Source organism: Coturnix japonica, chromosome 3, assembly GCF_001577835.2.
Source record: "Coturnix japonica isolate 7356 chromosome 3, Coturnix japonica 2.1, whole genome shotgun sequence".
In the NCBI taxonomy this organism is placed as follows: Eukaryota; Metazoa; Chordata; class Aves; order Galliformes; family Phasianidae; genus Coturnix; species Coturnix japonica.
The window spans coordinates 70,587,409-70,603,637 of NC_029518.1; the positions used below are offsets into that span (position 1 = coordinate 70,587,409).

Here is a 16,229-nt window from a genome sequence, read left to right on the forward strand (position 1 = left end):
CAGAATCAGAATGGATTCCACAAAACACATCCATATGGCACTGAGGGACACCGTGTAGTGTGCACGGTGGCAATGCACTGACAGTCGGACTACACCAATCTTTTCCACTCTTAGCGCTTCTGTGATCCCACGACTCATGGCAGGCATTGCCCAATCGCTCTGTGAGTGCTGCCGTCCTGCCGTGACCCCTCATGGCGGTAGCGCTGAGCGCCGCCTCCCGCCCTCCTCCTCCGGGTCCCGCCGGCGCTGCTCGCCCTCCGCCCAGCAGGGGGCGCACACAGGCCGACGTGCGCCACAGTAGCGGTCGCTATAGCGGCTACGGTAGCCGGGAGGTTTTCCATGGCGACCGCGGCCAAGCTGGAGGCCTGAGGTGAGGCCTCCGTTTGTCCGTCCCACAGCTCAGAATCTGGAGCGCCTGTCAGGCAGCAGAGCCCGGAGTTGTAAGGTAAGTGTAATTTCAGAATGAATTTATCTTTCTGGCCTGACTGGAGTTAAGTACTCCCCGTTTGTTGGTCTAGCCAGTCACTAAACTGCTAAAACATCTTGTAATGCAGCATCCTTTGATGGAAAGGTGTAAAAGATTATGTGTGTCCTGAGAGATAATGTCCTTAATCTCCTTACTGTGTTTTCAGAGGTGTTTCCAAGTGCTTACATAAGGATACCTGGTTTAACTCAAAGCAGGGGCAGTCTGCTCTAACTGGTTTAGCTCAGACTATTTGGGGGTGTTTTTTCTTACCTCTCAGAGCCAAAGTGTGTGTGGTCTGGGGATGGAGGAGGAGTGAAAGCAGAGAGCAGTTCTCACAGTTGCCTGTCAAAGTAACTTTACCAGGTAAGTAACAGCCCAGCCCTCCAGTGCTGGGAGACAAAATATTTCATGGTAAAATCATTTGCCCAGGGAGGTTGTGGATGCCCCGTCCTTGGAAGTGTTCAAGACCAGGTTGGACAGGGCCCTGGGCAACCTGATCTAGTAAATGTGTGTGTTTGGTGGCCCTGCCAGGCAGGGGGGTTGGAACTACATGATCCTTGAGGTCCCTTCCAACCCGGGTCATTCTGTGATTCTGTGTGATTTCTGCAGGAGTTGAGCCCTTTTAGGTTTGCATAGCACTTCACAGCCTTGGAGATGCTAAAGTTGTTTTATGTTGCCAGGAATGCACAGTTTAGAAGAAAGCTCTGTATGTGGAGCACTGTGATGCGCAGAAGCTTCGTGGCATGTTGAGCAATGGGCATATTTTATACCCGGGAAATCAATAAAGACTTTTGGCAAAGTGCTGTGGGCAAGTGCTATGGGCTTCCTGTGTAAGGACACATCAAACCAAATACCATCTTCCAGGCTTGAGGATTTTCATCTATTACTGAGTCCCAGAAATGGCAGCGATAAGGAAACAAAGCCTATAATGCCATTTGTCTCTAATTTTGAAAGAAATCATAAGAAATTAAAAGCCCTTAAAAATGGGTAGGAATTATTATTGCAGTGTATTCTTGCTTGATCATTGATAAAACTCTTAACTGTGAGTAGTTAAAAGAGCTAATTTTGAATAATGTAACAATGGTGAAGATATATTTTCTTTATCCCACAAAATTTACATGCTGAATCTATTGTTTATGAAGTTCGTCTTTTGCTTATAGAGAGTCTGGGTAACCTGTGTGTTTGCATTGGGAGGGATGAAATTTGGTAAATATCTGGAAGTTTTTCTGCTTACAGTTCTGTTAAAGTAGCAAAATGCCTTTAATTTTAGAATGCTTTTCATTCTTCTTATTTTAAATCCTAGTATTGAAAGGCGGTTGCTTAGAAGGCGACATCCAGTTGTGGATTATGGCTCATCGATGTTCAAAAGAAGAATTAGATGAGCAGTTTGAAGAGTTTCTGAAAGAGGTTTGTTTCAGAACAAAGCCACATCTACTTTCCTCATTAAAACACAGAAGAAAGATGGGATGTGGAAGACTATAAAATAGAATACATGACTATGCTTGTATCATATAATTCATGTAGCTGTTGAATGGGTGAATTTTTGCAACACTGTAGTTAAATGTAATTCATTCTAATTTAGGCTGAAATCTAGAGAGTGGTTTTGTAGTTAAATACGAGCATTTTGTCACTGCAAGGTTGAATCTTCAGAAAGAGCCCCTAGTTCCTGGTTCTGCTTTATTTTGTGTTGTGTTTATTTTGTAGCAGAGGCTTCAAATTGATATTTGACTGAATATAGACGTAATGAGATCAAAATACTTTTAAGTGCGTAGTTGCAAGGTGTTTTTTAAGATAAATGTCCTTATTTTTCTGTGTAATTCCTGACTTCATTGGATTTAAAAGCTCTTATTTAACTAGTAACAAAATATGTTGTGATTGGGAAATTTTTATTTGGGCCTTTGTATTGTTCCTTTGTAATGTGCTCTGAGTACAGGAAAAATCATGCAAGTCTGTGAGTTATGACTTAAGCTCAAGATTATCAGACATGGTCAGAATTTCACAACTTGGTATATTTCTTCATTGGATTTAGCAATTGGATATAGTAATTTTAGTGTTTGCTCTCTGATCTATCAGGTACATAGTGCAGTAAGCCTAAGGTGTAGATGCCACATGCATAAGGCCTTTGCTGAATGCAATTACAGCATGTAAACATAGCTAATGGTTGCCATTCTTGCCAAATACTCTTGAGATTTCTGTTATAAGTAATAAATGCTTGAAGTTTTTTGATGCAGAGGCTATGCCACAGTTTAATTACTTAGGAAAAATGCAGGTAAAGCCATTTGGATGTGGTGCTCAGGGATATGATTTAGCAGAGGGTTGTTAGAGTTAGGGTACTATGGTTTGGCTGCGGTTGGACTTGATGATCTTCAAGGTCTTTTCCAACCTGGGTAATTCTGTGATTCTATAAAAATAGCACTTTGTACTGTGCAGTAGAGAACTGTAATAACAGTAGACTTTGTTTCCATGAATATTTTAGCTTTCCTATGTAAATCACTTTTTCTGCCTTGACTGTGCCACTAGTGAGGTACTTTTCTAATTACAATATAGATGTAACTTAATTGAGCAATACTAAATTGAGAGTATATGTGTCATCTGGATATTAAGATTCACAAAAAAGATATATTTTGGGCTTTAATTTTGTAATATGATTGATAGAACATTATTGAATTCACTAGAATTATTATTGTAAGAAAAATAGGAAAGTAGACTTTGGATATTCATCTAAAATGCTTTACTATTGCTGTGAAGTTAAGGGACTTATTATTTTGTTTTATTTATTTTGCGCATCTGATAGAAGTCTGCATTTGATCACTCCTTGTATTCATTCCTGATTTGATATGCTCTTCTTGCTCTTTAGTTATTGCTCAGATAGGGAATGCTTGAGTTAGGATAATTCAGTACAGCTATTGTGATTTAAATTTTTTTTCCCCTAAATGACATCCAGCCACTTAGGGAAAGCGAGTCATTTTTAGTATTTCATATAGTAATATATTTATTTTTTAGCATTTTAAACTGCCACCATTTTTAAACACCACCCTCTGTGTGAAAAATTTCCTCCTTATATCCAACCTAAACCTCCCCTGTCTCAGTTTAAAACCATTCCCCCTTGTCCTGTTGCTGTCTACCCCTGTAAACAGCTATTAGTGACACAAGCAATGCATAGACAGGGGAAAAAAGAAACGGCTATTTTCTGCTTCTAGACTTCTAGGTTGGCTTTTATCCCACATAATATGTGGTGACAGCTGAAATGGAAGGCTATCAGAGGGAAAGGCTGTATTGCCTTAATTGGGAAATTGTAGAATAATACTCGGAAGAGTAATATTTGACATTTAAACATGTTTGGAAAAAATGTTTTAAATTCTTTATTAAAAGATTAAATACCATAATTTGGAGTAGACTTGAAACAAGGCTTTTTCATGAAATAGTTAGGAAACTGGTCTTTGGTTCCGTATCCAATCTTGCACTTCCTTGTCTACTTTCTTAAGTTCCTTCTTGTTTGTAGGAGGTGGTAAGGTCCATTTTTATTTTTTTTTTTTGCCCTACTTGAAACTAGTTCATTCTGCTTTTAGTTTAGTTGAGATTAAACAGCTGATTTCTTGTGTTCTTCTTGTTGACTATGTTCCTGAAAGGCTGAGAGGCTCATTTATAGGGGAGAGAAAATAAGAATTATCCATGCCTCGCACTGATTCTGAAAAGCCATTCTCACACAGAATTGTAGGGGTTGGAAGGGACCTCTAGAGATCATCGAGTCCAACCCCCCTGCCAAAGCAGGTTCCCTACACCACGTCACACAGGTAGGCGTCCAGATGGGTCTTGAATATCTCCAGAGAAGGAGACTCCACCACCTCCCTGGGCAGCCTGTTCCAGTGCTCCGTCACCCTCACCGTAAAGAAGTTCTTGCGCACATTCGTGTGGAACTTCCTATGCTGAAGTTACTGGTCTGAAGATTTGATTATTATTTTTTTTAGCTTCAATTTTCCTTTTGGAAAATACATAAATACATATGTACATTTCACCGTTAAGTCTATTAACATACTGAAAAAACCACTAGCATGTTTGTGTCAGCATTTTTTTTCCCCAGCTGCTGCAGCTTTACTATCTGCAGTTGACATGATGGCTGGACACAGAAAGTTTCCAGAACTTGAGAGCAGCAGCTGGGAGTTTCAGTTTCTTTAGTTACAATACTCCAAGGATCACCAGCATCACCGAAGTTCTGACTGCAGAGTAGACGATACCGTTAGTTATAAAAGAAACAGCAGGTGACAACAAAGCTTGCATCAAACACCTGTTGGTACTTGCGGCCAGCAAGAGGCAGCCAAACCTTTGGGGACAACAGCACCACTACCTATATTGCGACTAGTATAAGGAAGTTGCTATTTAGAGGATACTTATTAAAAATGGAAGACTTTTTTTTGTTCTGTGTCACTGAGCCAACATAAAGAAATTGCAGTACATCCTGTTCTCCAGCAGTTTCATAATTGACAAAAATTCTGTTTCATTACTGCAAGTCTTGGAGCATGAAGATATTTCTTTCTGAGGCTTGGTCAGGTATTTTGTTTTTCACAATGAAACTGAAGATGTTTTTGCTCAGAGACATTAGTCAGATTGTGGTTGTTCATTTCTTGTTCTTATTCCTCTTGCACGATGCCTTTGGAGGATTGCTGATTGATTTATTGATATTCCTGTGAGGTGCACATACATTGAACTCTTAGATACAGAGTAATTTAGCAGTAATGCTTTTTATAAAATAGGAGTCATGCAGTAGTCTACAGAAAATTACTTTAATAAAATAATGTATTCAACTTTACTTGCTATGCATGCGCAGCCCTGTTGCTTCTAGAATTCTGTATGTGCTCTCATATTTTCTTGCTTTTGACTATTAGGCTGAGGAAGCTGGGGCTGTTTAGTCTGGGGAAAAGGAGGCTGAGGGGAGACCTTATTGCCCTCTTCCATTACCTGAAAGGTGCTTACAGTGAGAGTGGGGCAGGTCTCTTCTCTCTGGTGACAGGTGACAGGATGAGGGGAAATGGCCTCAAGTTGCGCCAAGGTAAGTTTAGGTTGGATATTAGGAAACATTTCTTTACAGAAAGGGTAGTTAAGCACTGGAATAGGCTCCCCAGGAAGGTGGTTGAGTCACCATCCCTGGATGTGTTTAAGAGCCATCTGGATGTGGTGCTCAGGGATATGATTTAGCAGAGAGTTGTTAGAGTTAGGGTACTGGTTAGGCTGCAGTTGGACTTGATGATCTTCAAGGTCTTTTCCAACCTGAGGCTTTATTAAGCAAGTGGACCAGAGATTTTATTATTATTCTTATTAATATTTTTAATTTTGTATCATGTCAGAAAAGTGTTGTCTTATCCATTTTCTTCTTGTTACTCTTCAGTAATTTTAATTTTTAGGATATTGTTCTTTTTTTTTTTTTTTTTCCTCTCCACTGGAATCAGCCATCATTTGGAATCAATATAGATAACTGAAAAATGCTTAATAGCAGTCAGTTAGGAATAGCCCTGGTGTTTCTATTAATTTCTAGGTAGAGAAAGCACAAAGTGTATTTCTGAAATTCGATTTGCAGGGAGCAAGGAAGTTGCTTATAAAAGTTCACTTTCAGCATATGAATAATGCTCTTTTAATGGCTAAGCAAAATAGGTTTTACTCCACTGTACTTTTTTTCTTTTTCCCTTGCTTTTTATTTAATTTTTAGGAATGTGGGCAGGATTTTGTCTGCTCGTTGTTTATTGAATGAACACACTGTTCATTGGAACACGTGCTCTACTGAGCAGTTAACTTTTAAGACTTCCAGATTCTGGCAGTGAACTTATTGTATTAAATGCAGTATTGCTACACGTGAATGTGATTATTGTCTTTTTAGTCAGTTTTTTAGGCACATACAAAAAAAGCAGGTAGTAGGGAGTAAAGACAGACAGCTAAACTCAGAAGTTGAAGGACTGTGTGGCTGAAATACAATTAAACAATGAGAAAATGTAAGAACTGTCTTTAACCTTGTATGCAATTGACTCAGTCTCTTTCAGACGATTCACCTGGAAATTCAGAAAAGAAGTCCAGCGTTCTTGATACATTGGGACAGCCCAGGAAAAAAGAAACAAAGCAAAAGGATGCAGTGCCGTGGTGGCTATGTGAGGAAGATTTGGACGATGGTGGTAAATAACATAGTTCTGTAGTTTCTTGGCCACAGGGGGTCGGGCTAGTTCTTTCTTTTCACAATAAAGTTATTATTTGGAACATTGTATTGCAAATTTGCAAATGGTAAAGCTCAAATGTAATCACATCTTTCTTTTAGAAAGAGATCATATTCAAGCTGTAAGAAAGCTTTCTGCTGTGTTTTTAATTCTTGTAGCTTTCAAGTTACTGAAACTTGTAAAGAGTAAATAGAGTGTAGTAATTAGAAAATGTAGCTTAGGATTTCAACTAAAATACTTGGAGATTTCTTTTGTAACTGACCTGTTCCTCATAAAGACTGGAATAACAACACCAGCTGTTTAAAACACGTATTGCTATCAGTACTTTTAGCAAGGCAGTACTCTCAGCATTTCCCTTGCCATAAACCACAGCTCAAGGGGAAAAGGGCCATGACAGTGTGTCTGCTAGTTCAGTATTTACTTGGTCACACACTTATAGAAGAAAATGTTGTTTGCAATCTTTCTATCCCTAGGTGTCCATTCCACCATTGCTTTTCTTTATGGTAATAAACTATGTGAGTACAGAGTTTCCACAGTGTGATTGCAGCTTGTTCTTGTAATAATTAGTGGCTTCTTATTTTCATGATTTGAATAACTTGCAACTGGAGCTTAACAGTCCCAGAAATCATGTTTTCATATGATGAGGTTAAGGTATTGCTTAGTCTTCTAATTTTAAGTAGGGCACTGTTCTGTTAGTGTTGCTGTAACTCAGAGTCAAATCTTAGTCAGAAATGGTGTCATTTTGGCATAACCTTAATAGGCGTTATCTGAACTCTATTTATCTCTGGCTTTTAAGATATTGCTGGAGAACTCCAGTGGATATGAGAGAGCTCCTGTCAGGCAGTGCAAGAGAGTTATGGTGGTTATGAAGTAGAATTTTCTTACCACTTTTCAAAGAAACTCAAGGTCAGAATGTTCTTGCTGACCAGGGTAGAAGTAAGCAGTTAGAAAGACCTTATTTCTCTTCTTTTTATAAATGAAAATTTTCAGAGGTATCTAGAAGTTAGCATTCTTCCATTTGTTTTCTGAGATCCTTGAGGCAGCCCATAAAGCACTTTGTTGTTTCTCCTGTTACTTCAATTGGAAATACTGGAATAGGTACTTTAAGGGCAGGGTAATTAGAAGTTTTGGAGGCAGTTCTTGTATGGTTTAAGTACAGCTACAAAACAGTATAAGTAGTTATGTGATAATGTCAAGTTGTTCCTGTCCAAACCAACTCAATTGCTCTTATTTTTTTAAGCCAAGGATATCATAAAGGCCCTGTAATTTAACTAGAGGTACTAGAATGGGAGCATGCCTGATCTGCAGTTTGTTAACATCTAAAACATAAAGTTCTGGTAAATTTTGTAAGGTTTCTTTAGAACAAGCTTCTCCTTTAACATGAAAATATTTATAGAAATCTACCCAGTTTTCTAAATATGGAATCCATGTACCTGCAGAAGAAGCTGGCATGTTCATATATATGTTTTTCTTGAGGGGATGGCTTATTTTTTCAGAGGGAGTCATAAGTAACCTGTGTATAATGGGTTTTGATTCAGATGTCCAGCATGTCTTGGCAATTGGATATCATAATAATGAGATAACTTAAAATGTAAGGCAAGTATGATACATCTCTGCACTGAAGTCTTCTCTGAACACTCTCTTTGCCAGCCTGATAGTCTTTATTTTGTCTGCACATCTGTTCTCCTCCTGGGTATTAATATCTGCACTTGTGGGTTGTGTACATTAAGCCATATGCCATCTGGTACATCAGAATTTTAAAACAGAGAAGCCTTCAGGTTTTCCTGAGAAACCTTTTTGGTGCTCCTTTGGTGAAAGAGAACGTGTTTTGTTATCTTGAATCAAATTTAAGTAATTGTATGGATCTTTCCTTCACCCCAGTGTAGCATTACAAACACGTGAGCTAGCTCCATATGAGTTCATGTCATTGGGTTACAACATAGAGAGGGATTGTGACGTTAATGAGGTACAAAGCCTGGCTAAGTAGCTTGAAGGATGCACCAAGGTTGTCTCTCTTTAGGGGTTTTCATTTTCTCCTACTTCCTGCTACCTTTTTTCTGCTGCTTCAGTCTCTATATTGTGTATTCTAGAAAGATGTAATACAAATGACTGGAGGACTAAATATACTGTGCATTTATTTGTTATCTGGCTGATTTTTCCAAGGCTTGTATTGCAGAAATGCTGGAAAATAGGTATACACTAATCACCTGTTTTCACTTTGTTTTGTAGTCTGATAGCAACCTGAGTAAAATACTTCTGTTCACTTAGCTAAGTGGAGTAAAGTACATTTTCAGCTAACTCTGCTTACTATCCTAGACATGTTTGATGTCTGTTCTTGAGCTCTAGGCTGAAATGTATAAATTATAATTCAGGGTACTGTCTTCTGTATTTGACAAGTTAAAGACCTTCTTCTAGATAATATGATGTCTATTTGCTTTTGTCATGTAAATGATAAAGATAAATTAGATAATCAGAACTCCTGTTCTGTCTTAACACTTGCCTGTCTCTTCTTGCTGTTTGTCTCACTTTTCAAGATTTCCAAACAAGATTTGTTAAACTGAGAAATGAGAAGGAAAGGATGGAGAGCCGTGATGAAGTAGTGGAGAACAGTGAACAAAAGATTCCTCATTCAGATTTCCAGTCTGGTACTTTATTAAATATGTTATGTTCAGTTAATATAGCCTTAAATTACTAGTGCTTTTCCTGTAGAAAATCCTTTGCAGGATTTTTGGCCATAGTTTTCTCATGATAGCAAGCTGTCACTTAATTGATTTGTCATTTCCTGAATAAACCAGTAAGCGTGTGAACCTTTGCTTAAATGTTGCTGCATCATACATCGCAGTCGGCAGTGATGTAGGCAGACAGACAATATTGAACATAAGGAAATGAAGAAGGGAAATTACTGGGAGTCTTAACTAAAATCAGTATGGTTAGTAAATAATATCTTCTCTGTATTTCATATTCAAAAAATATTAATATTCACTGTTCTGTTTGTTTAAGATGAAAGACTCTAATCTGCACAAGTATTGTATGCACTTTCTATTGATATGATTATTTTCCCTCTGCTGAGCAGTGGGTTGCTCTGTACCTGCTGCCCCTGAAATGGAAACAGTACAGTTGGTGTATTAATGACAAAATCAATTTTTTTAATCTGTGGGATTATTTTAGTTAATGTAATATCACATTCAACCTGTTAAGTAACTGTCTTTATGCTATCTGAGGAGAATCTCCAAGGAACAATTAAGAATTATAACTGTTCCTTTATTAAATACTTATGTGTAAAGTACGATAGTAATCAGCATGATGTATAAGGTTAAATATTGTTTTGTTGTTGAATTCAAGAAGATTCAATAATATTCTGGAGAACCATGACAAAGAAATATTTGGTGCTTGATCTTTAGATGATGTTTGTGACTGTGTAGTTTATAGAACCTTTTCCTTATGTTACCCTTCTAGAGTGTATGTCCTGTTTTCCTGAGCCTCCTTTGCACAAAGTAGGCATAAAGCATCTCGGTCTGGGAGAGAAACACAAAAATTGACTCTGTGCCTTAAATTATGCTTAATATTTGAAATATGAACCATAGGAGGAGGGGTTTGGCAGTTACTTCAAATTAGTGTATTGAAAGACCTTGGGTTTTTGCATTGCTTCCCACAGACTACGTGCTGTTAGCACTTCTGGTTTCTCAGTAGATATGAGAGAATATGAATCTAGGGAAACGATGCCTCATTAGTGGACATCAGTCATGGGAATAAATAACCTAGATATTATATCAGAAAGTATTGTTTTTTAAAATATTTTTAATATTTTGACTTTTGCCTTACATCTACCAGATGCTCATCAACTTCCTTTAGTCATCTTACCAGTTTCTGTTTTGTGCTGGCTCCTGGTCAGAAAAACAATGCGATCTTTGAGGTCCCTTCCAACCCAGGCCATTCTGTGTGGTTCAGATCTTTCCTCAGTCCTGTTTCTAGACAACAGAAGGACTTGGCCACATTCCCCAGGCAGCTTCTGCTCTCTCTTGTGTCAGGATAACCGTACTAGGAGTGATTTCCATTAATTCTGGAACTAAGAACTTTCTGTGAATTGCCCAATTTATAAGCTAGCCCCCATCAACTACACACTTGAAATTTTGGGTAAGTCAGTCTCATACTATGCCCCTAGCTAGTCTAAGATGTATGAAGTATAGAATGTGACTGTCATCAAGTCTCACAAGAAAGCACAATTTTCAACATCAGTATTGGTAGGTAAAAAAAATTGATTACTGTTGATGTGAGTGGAAGACATTTTATTTTAGCGACCGCTAAGCAAGTTCTCTAATGGGTTTAAGCAGACAAGTGCAGCTTTTTAACAGCCTGATGTGAAGGGAACAGGAATTCACATCTTATCCACCTAAGTTTTTCTGCTTTTAACTGATCTAGATGCTTGCTTTTGAGATTTGTAGTACAAAATGGCTTGTGTTGTTGCAACAGTTGTGTTTGTTTTTTTTTGTTTCCAAGTAATGTACAGATTGAGCTCCTAGAACAGTCTATTTGAATGCAAAGTATATATAGAATAAGGACTAATTAACAATTTGTTGTTCTTTTTTGCTTTCTTTATTTAAAGAGTAGAAGATACTTGTAGTTTTGGAATTGATAAGTACCAACTCTTTAATTTTTAATTATGGCTATGAAATTGTAGATAATTCAATCTAAAAAAACTGAGTTGTATTACTTCTTCACACGTGGCAATTTGAATTCTCACACTTTGTTTTTCTGTATTCCCTGCCCATTGTGCATTAAAACTCGTAAATGTTTGTGTACGCTTAGAAGTAGTTGCCCCTAAACCTTCTTCCAGTGTGTCTCGGAGCAAGGCTTTGTCTAAATTCAAAATGCTGGAAAAATTTCATAAGAACAAGAAAGATTCGTATTTAAACAAAGAAGAAGGAAGCTGATGGTTCTGACAGTCCTAAGGGTAACAAATTTATTGTGTTCTATGTGATTAAAAAGTTAGAAAGTTAGAAGACCTGCTCAACTTAAGAATTAAAAGTTAATTTTTAAATGAACATTTACTGTTATATGTAGATTTGAGTGCTTGGTATTTGTGTTCTTACATTTTCCTTTGCAAATGTAATAGGAACAAGTGCAACTTGTAATAGAAACTAAGTGCAACTTAGGTTCTTATTTTAATTGATTCTAAGGAGCAGGAATTTAAAGAATACCACATATTATGAGCGTTGCTAAATAGTGCAAGAATTGAGATTACAAGTATATGGATAGTGATATGAAACTGCTGCTCCAACGTGTAATTTTCACAAGGGTTAACAAATGCAAACAGCCCAAAATGACTGTGAGTGAAAAAAGAGACTTTGAAATCCAACCAAATTGATATTTTTTTTCCATGTTTCATAGGTTTCTCAGAGTATGGGGCTAGTAAAAGATGTGCTTGTCTTCAGTAGCAACAGTAGTATGTATCCCTATGTAATGTGGTATGTGTGGTTGGGAGTTGGAAGTTGGTTGAGTTTAACTCACTACTCACTTATTCTCTAGGAGAGTGGTGAGGTCCTGGAACAGGCTGCCCAGGGAGGTTGTGGATGCCCCGTCCTTGGAGGTGTTCAAGGCCAGGTTGGACGGGGCCCTGGGCAACCTGATCTCATAAATGTGGCAGTTTGGTGGCCCTGCCAGGCAGGGGGTTGGAACTACATGATCCTTGAGGTCCCTTCCAACCCGGGTCATTCTGTGATTCTGTGATTGAGTTATAGAATTCAGTGTCTGTAAAACAGCATTTCATTTTCAAATGATTGTGGAAAGTGCTTTTCCACCAAAAAGTTCTGATCTGGTTTGAACTAGAAAAATACTTCATTGTGCTCACTTACTGAAAACCCATGAAAACTTAAGAGTGGTGCAACTCTGTTGGTTCACGGAGGTTAAGATAGCTAATAAAAAACTAAGGCAAGTGCTTTTCTTTAACATTTTGTTCTATTGTAAGTTATTTTTGTCTGTGTAACTGAAGAATATTCCTGTCTCTTTTCATGTAAATCTTATGTAGAAGAGCTGTGACAGCCTCCGCTAATGTACTCTTATTGAAAAATAGGGTCTTGGAGGTCTGGTGACATTGCAGCTATTGTGAAGCTGTGTAAAACAACTTGTGAGCCAGCTGAAAACAGACTCCCATTTGCTGTCTTGATTACTAGAACAAAGCACCATCTGGGTGACTAGAATAGGTTGCTCCATAAGTATTGCTTCCTATTTATCTCCGTGATAAATACAATGAAGAGCACAACGGTAAAGTTAGGGTAGTATGTTTAGGTTGTGGTTGCACTTGATCTTTAAGGTCTTTTTCAACCTGAGCAATTCTATGACTCTATCATATTTGGTAGAGCAAATTCTCAGCTACAAAACACTATTTTTCAATGTAGTCACTACTGTTAGCTATGAGTTTTTACCAGCAATGAACAAGAGCCTGCATGTTCCACTCATCAAAATCTGCACCAGTGGAGGTGACCCACTGTTGCTGCTGCTGAAACACACCACCCACCGCCTCACTGTGCTCACAGTTACTGTTTGGACTCTCTCTCCATAAACATGCATCAAGTTTTGATGAATATCAGTGGTACTGTTTTATCCACATGGGGGAATTCAGTGACACACCTTTACTACAAATGCACTTTGATGCCGGACACCATTATGAGACTGCCCCTCTGCTGCCATCTATCAGACAGCGACAAAATGTAGCAGAGTATTGGTGGGAAGGTTCAGCCTTTACTGCCATACCACCAACATCATAAAATAGGCATATCTTTCAGAGTAGCCCTTGTACATTAAATTACTGCATATGGCTATCAGAGATGGACTGTTTGTGTTTTAATCTTCTGTACAACACCTTGAATTTTCCATTTTATCATCTTCACTGTAGTAGCAAAATGTCTTTCATATACATGAATATGGCATTTCTTTGAATAACTTAGTTGTAAAAGAGCAGAGTGATAATCTAGAACTGAAGCACTTGATCAGCATGTGCAAGACTTGTTTAGTGCTCTTGATCTGAAGTCACTGATGTTTGTATCTCCTTTTTATTTTACTGACTGGGAATTCATGTTGGAAAACACAGATATGGTTTCTGCTCCTTTCTGTGAGAGCTGTGAAATCATCTCATGTCATTGAATAAAATACATGAGCAACTTTTCTTCCTACATCCTAAGAGAATCTCTTTAAGAATGTAAGCCTAGAAGGGTATTTTAGGGTCAAGCAGAAGGGACTTGATATTATTAAACTAGATATTATTTAACTATTTATCTACTAGAAGTTTACTGCAATATTTAGCATTCCGTTTTCTGTAAAGAAGTAGATACTTCAAAACCTTCTCCTGTGAAGAAAGGTTGAGGGAACTGGGCTTGTTTAGCTTAGCGAAGAGAAGGATCTGGGGAGACCTCATTGTGGCCTTCCAGTACTTGAAGGGAGTATATAAACAGGAAAGGGAATGGCTGTTTATGAGGATGGATAGTGATCGGACAAGGGGGAATGGTTTAGACTGAGACAGGGGAGGTTCAGGTTGGATAATAGGAGGAAGTTTTTCACACAGAGGGTGGTGATGCACTGGACCAGGTTGCCCAAGGAGGTTGTGGACGCCCCATCCCTGGAGGCATTCAAGGCCAGGCTGGATGTGGCTCTGGGCAGGTTGGTTTAGTGGTTGGTGACCCTGCACATAGCAGGGGGGTTGAAACTGGATTACCACTGTGGTCCTTTTCAACCCAAGCCATTCTATGAAATACATCAGCTGTTTGAAAGCAGAATTTTCACATAAGCCAGTAAGGATGGTGCTGAACCCTCTCAGAAGCGAAGTTACAGTAAGGAAAGAACATTTGATTTGCAACAAACGTATCTGCTAAAGCAGTGGCTGCAATTTTTCAAAGTCTGACATTTCCTCTGGGATGGTTGATGAAAGAAAATTAATAGGCTTTTAACAGAGCAATGTTAGCTTCTGGGTTTTCTTAGCAAATAAATGTTAATAGTTCTCCATGAGGAGTGTTAGTCAGTTGTTACAGTTGTATATATCCTGTATATACAATAGAGTAATTAACTCTAATTAAATAAGGTTTATGTGTAATAGAAATTGAAGTTAGCTGAACATGATCTGTGAGTGCGCATCTTTGTAGCTGCAGCAAGATCCCAAATAAAAAAGAATAACAAAAGCAGTTCTGGAAGATGACTGAAATGTCATCCAAACAGCTTTTAGATGAAAGTAAGAAACTTTGCAACTTTTCTTTCAGAAATCCTTGAAACCAGTGAACGCATTGTCAAGAAGGCTTTGCAGCTTACAGAGGAAACTGATGAGAATGTGCATCCAGAAAAGATGCAGCTTCAGAAGAGTAATGGAGTCGCTTTCTCATTAAGTAGAGACAGCCTGGAAACAAATGGTGAGAACAGAGAGTGCAGCCATTTCATGTTAATTAGGTCTAAAGCCAAGTTATTATTACAATTTCCTTTGTTTTATCGCAAGTTGGAATCTTTCATTTCTCTCTGCAGCATCTTACGAAGACTCTTTAAACTAGTTTCTGATAATTTGATACTGGTAAGCTTTTATGAGTCTGTAGTTAACTGTTGTTATTGTGTCTTCACATTTAGATTCCTTTGTAGCTTCTGGTCCTAATCAAAGTAATACAGGACTTGGATTGGATACCTTGGAAGAACAAGAAGAAAAAGAGATCTTTTTTGCTAAACTTGAACAAGAAGCTTCCTCGCCTATTGATTATTCAAGACTAAATAAAGAGCTGAATTTGAGCGATTCTATAGTACTAGCACCATTTGTAAGGTAATTTGGAGGGAAGAAAAGTTGTAGACTATGTTGTGGGATTGTGTGACCTGGGCATCTGAGTACGATGACCTTTGAGGTTCTGTGGATCAAGATCCTGTATGGGTTTCTTTTGGTGTGAGCAGTGGTTTTTGTTTTTAAATAAAAGGACACAGACACGGTGTGGTGATGGATGAAGGTATATATCTTCAGTACAGCTCAATAGTTGCAAACTGATTTAACCTTCACAGTAATAAAGTTTAACTGAAAGACAAGTTAAGAACTCTAGCAGTTGGAAGGTCAGAGTTCTGGAAAGGAGAAGTAAAGGAGAACGTTTTTTGTTCTGTATTTTGTTCATTGACAGGGTTTTTTTGTTCGGCTGTTTTTTTTGTTTGTGTGTGTGTGTGTGTGTTAATGCAGATTTACAATGTCAGGGCAAGAAGCAAATCCAATAACCTTTATCCGAGAATCTAGTGTAGATGTCAGAGGGAATGCAGAAAGGAAGTGATTTTAAGGGGTTAGATTGAAAATTTCAAATGTGGAGAGTTTTAAAAATAAAAGTATTTATTTTAATGATGGCTGACATTTACCTTGCTTACCAATGTTTAATCTGATGGACAAATTCTAGTTTCTGGTACTTCTTAGAATTAGCAATAATAGCATATAAGTTAAAATAGATGTGTGTGTATATGTATATATATACACTTGTTCTCCAAGAAGAGATGGTAAAAATTGTATTTTGTTTCTTAGAAATGAAAGTGAAAAAGAAGTGGAATCCACAGCTGAAGAGAAATGCGGT

General features: G+C 38.0%; 1 protein-coding gene across 7 annotated transcripts in view; it reads left to right on the forward strand.

Moving 5' to 3' along the window:
- Window positions 1-290: 290 nt before the first annotated feature.
- CEP162 (centrosomal protein 162) overlaps window positions 291-16,229 on the forward strand; it is a 41,094-nt gene continuing 25,155 nt past the window's right edge. Inside the window, exons 1-8 of one of the 7 annotated variants that reach the window (XM_015858936.2) lie at window positions 291-445; window positions 744-829; window positions 1,770-1,873; window positions 6,486-6,624; window positions 9,198-9,308; window positions 14,910-15,056; window positions 15,265-15,451; window positions 16,181-16,227. In XM_015858936.2, coding sequence (XP_015714422.1) covers window positions 1,814-1,873; window positions 6,486-6,624; window positions 9,198-9,308; window positions 14,910-15,056; window positions 15,265-15,451; window positions 16,181-16,227 — 691 coding nt within the window. In that variant the 5' untranslated portion in view covers window positions 291-445; window positions 744-829; window positions 1,770-1,813. The other 6 variants (XM_015858938.2, XM_015858937.2, XM_015858940.2 and 3 more) reach the window with 6 other exon arrangements.